Source organism: Pundamilia nyererei, unplaced genomic scaffold (assembly GCF_000239375.1).
Source record: "Pundamilia nyererei isolate P.nyererei 1_Seehausen unplaced genomic scaffold, PunNye1.0 scaffold00006, whole genome shotgun sequence".
NCBI lineage: Eukaryota > Metazoa > Chordata > Actinopteri > Cichliformes > Cichlidae > Pundamilia > Pundamilia nyererei.
Genome location: NW_005187407.1, coordinates 261,737 through 264,850, shown reverse-complemented (window position 1 = coordinate 264,850; position 3,114 = coordinate 261,737). Strand labels below are relative to the sequence as shown.

Below are 3,114 nucleotides of genomic sequence, written 5' to 3'. Positions count from 1 at the left end.
GCTGTAAAAAAAACTGCTTCCAGCCCACACACACCACCTGGTGGAACAGCTGGTGACTGAGGTTTCACAGAACCAGCAAATAACTGAATGTTTGCTGCAGATTAAAATCAGCTACAAAACAAACACACATATATGCTCAACATATTCTAACTTCTCCAAAAAAATAAAAAAGTATGTTACCTGGATCAGCAAGTCCAGTGGTTTCTAACAAGATGTAGTCAAACTTTCCTTTCTTCTCCATCAGGTTTTCAATGGCTTTGAGACCATTGTCCCTTAAAAAAAAACAAAAAAAACCCCCAATGACCAATAACTAAAGACAGCTTATATTTAACTTGCCAATTGACATCCTATCGTCTTATCCAAGAAAACACAATACAAACTCTTATTTGACAAAATCAAGGACTGAATACCCGCTCATTTATGTTTATATTTTTATATATATTTTCAATCGTCTCTACATTACAGAGCAGTGGAGGCCACATGAGAAACTGGGTTTTGCTGTGGAGGGCCACACCAAAAATGGGGAACTCAGTTCTGCTCAATAGTCATTTTATCTTTTTATAAACTGCCACTGATAAGATGCTCTGATCAGGCCCCAACGGAGGCCAACTGGGAAAATTCACTGGACACCCCTGTTATAGAACAATACTATATACAAAGAATTATGAATGTAGGATATAAGGTAAGTTCACATATAAAATATATGAAACATATATCACTTCTTCTTCTTCTTTAGGTTTTTCCCTTTAGGGGTCTCCACAGCAGATTGTCTGCCTACATCTCACCCTACCATCCTCCTCTGTCACACCAGCCCTATATATGTCCTCCTTCACTACATCCATGAATTTTCTCAGTGATCTTCCTCTTTTCCTCCTGCCTGGCAGCTACAAATGCAATATCCTTAATCCAACATATCTACTATCCCTCCTCTGCACATTTCCAAACCATGTCAGCGTCACCTCTCTAACTTTAACACTAAAACCCATTCCTAATCCTGTCCATGTTGGTCACTCTCAATAAATACTTTTGCAAAAAGTCACAATAAATATATAAAATAATTCAAACTGGTCAAGTGATACAGCACTTAATCTTCCTGTTGGTCAAATAAGCCTTACAGACACAACAGATGTATTTTAGTTTATTTAAAAAAAACTATGCTCACAAATTATACCCTCACTGTACGCACAAATCAGTCCCACATCCTCCTTCACGCTTTGTGGTCGGAAACGCACACTTTGTGACTCACAAAGAAACCACAACTGAAGGTAATTCATCAAACCAAAGTCCAGGTTTCCACAGGTCTAATGTCCCAGTTTCTTTGCGACAGTTTGATGATGAAGACATGATTCACAGAGTATCCTCTCGCAAGTTTATGTTAAGGTGAGGCTGACCGGATGTTGCAGGCATTGGTGTGGGCTCTGATCTAAGACTGCAATAACTGGGGACTAATGAAGCTGGAAACTTGAAAAGGGCTGTTTCTGTAAACCCACACAACATGCTGATGGTCTAAAGAACATTATGATCGCAAGAAATCACACTAAAAAAAACTACATATAGCACATATCTAGTAAAAATCATTGCATAATAATATCCCTGAAAAATCAGAGTGAAACTATGAGTTTTATCGGAGATGGCTGTCACACTGAAAAGAAATCTCATACTTTTCCAATCTCACATAAAAATGCACCAATTATTACCACAGTAGTAGTATTATAATGTCTTATTAGAAATTGGAATGAGTCAAAATGTATATTCTTAATGCTAACTCAACACTAAATGGGCTTTAGCTACTCTACATACTTGACAGAGCAGCAGAGGCAGCCGTTCCTCAGTTCTAGCCATTCCTCGTATAGCTCTCCTGCCTGACTCACTGCAAGGGACTTCTCAAGGGCACTGCCTGCAAGAAGAGGAAAGATGAGCGATTCACACCTAGAAATTTATACCAATACATTCAACATTTACAAGATCTATAAAGATGTCAAATAAATGAGGTTTTCACACCAATCAAACTAATAAAAACACAAATGTAAATATGCTAAACTACAAAACTGTCCACTGCTTGACTGAACATAAATGAAGGCAACAATGCCATACTTCAAATGCAGTTCCTAACTTTAAAAAATCTAGATGAAAAACTTTGGCTTTTTGTATATTAGTGTAAGTTTGTTACTGTGCTGCCCTCTAGTGGAAATCAGAGGAAATAACAACAACAATCATTCACCTGTCACCAAGAAAACAGAACAAAACAGGCAAAAATAACGCCTGCTTTTGATTTCTCTGAGGCATATTAACGGTTTACCTTCTCCAAATTCATTTAGTATGACAGCAATCCGCTTGTTGTGTTGTTCTGTAAGGATATAGTTCAGGAGTGTAGTTTTTCCAGCACCTATGAATAAATAAATACAGAAACATATAAGGAGTGATATTAGTACCATACTTATGATGTAACACAGGCTGAGTAAACAATACCCTGCAGCTTAGTCTCAGATTATAACTCTTTTATAAGCTCATTAAAGCAGCTCGTAATACAGATCTCGCTCACCAAGATAGCCTGTGATGATAGTGACCGGTATTTGCCCTACGGGAGGACCAGGCTGTGTGTCGATGGGCACCAACTCCGGGCAATCATCATCCTCATCCAACATCATGCCTGAAATTATGTTTTAGGTGCACAAGGTTTATCTGACCTGACCAATAAGCACAAAACACATATTGCTGAAGATATGCACAGTAAATAATAATAATAATTACTTAGTACATCTGGAGAAAAAGGTTAATGACATTAGTTAAACAATATGCTGAAGAAATCCATGAATAAAAACATAAATCAGGCACATTTTCTTCAGTTGTGTCATAACACATGACTGAACAGGCCTATGAGAATTTTTTAAAAAGGGACTTACTGTATAATAGAGAAATGTTTACAAGTCTAAACAAACCAGCAGATGTAATGTTCTTCACAGTTTTACCAGAACAGCAAAAGTGACATTCACTGAATTATACAGTTGTGATCAAAAGTTTACATACACTCGTCATGATTGTTCAACATACATCACCAAGTACTTTAAAACACAAGAAGTAGGTGCACAAGTTTGAGTTCATTTAGAAATTTCT

The 3,114-nt window shown here is 37.2% G+C and overlaps 1 protein-coding gene across 2 annotated transcripts in view; it reads right to left on the bottom strand.

Annotated features, from left to right (window-relative positions):
* The window catches only part of cbwd (COBW domain containing), a 25,773-nt gene that overhangs the window by 13,268 nt on the left and 9,391 nt on the right, over positions 1-3,114 (bottom strand). The window contains exons 2-5 of one of the 2 annotated variants that reach the window (XM_013914427.1): positions 2,543-2,687; positions 2,300-2,386; positions 1,801-1,897; positions 181-272 (exon numbers count right to left, since the gene is read on the bottom strand). In XM_013914427.1, coding sequence (XP_013769881.1) covers positions 181-272; positions 1,801-1,897; positions 2,300-2,386; positions 2,543-2,648 — 382 coding nt within the window. In that variant the 5' untranslated portion in view covers positions 2,649-2,687. The remainder of the gene's footprint in view (positions 1-180; positions 273-1,800; positions 1,898-2,299; positions 2,387-2,542; positions 2,688-3,114) is intronic. The other variant, XM_005721982.1, reaches the window with a different exon arrangement.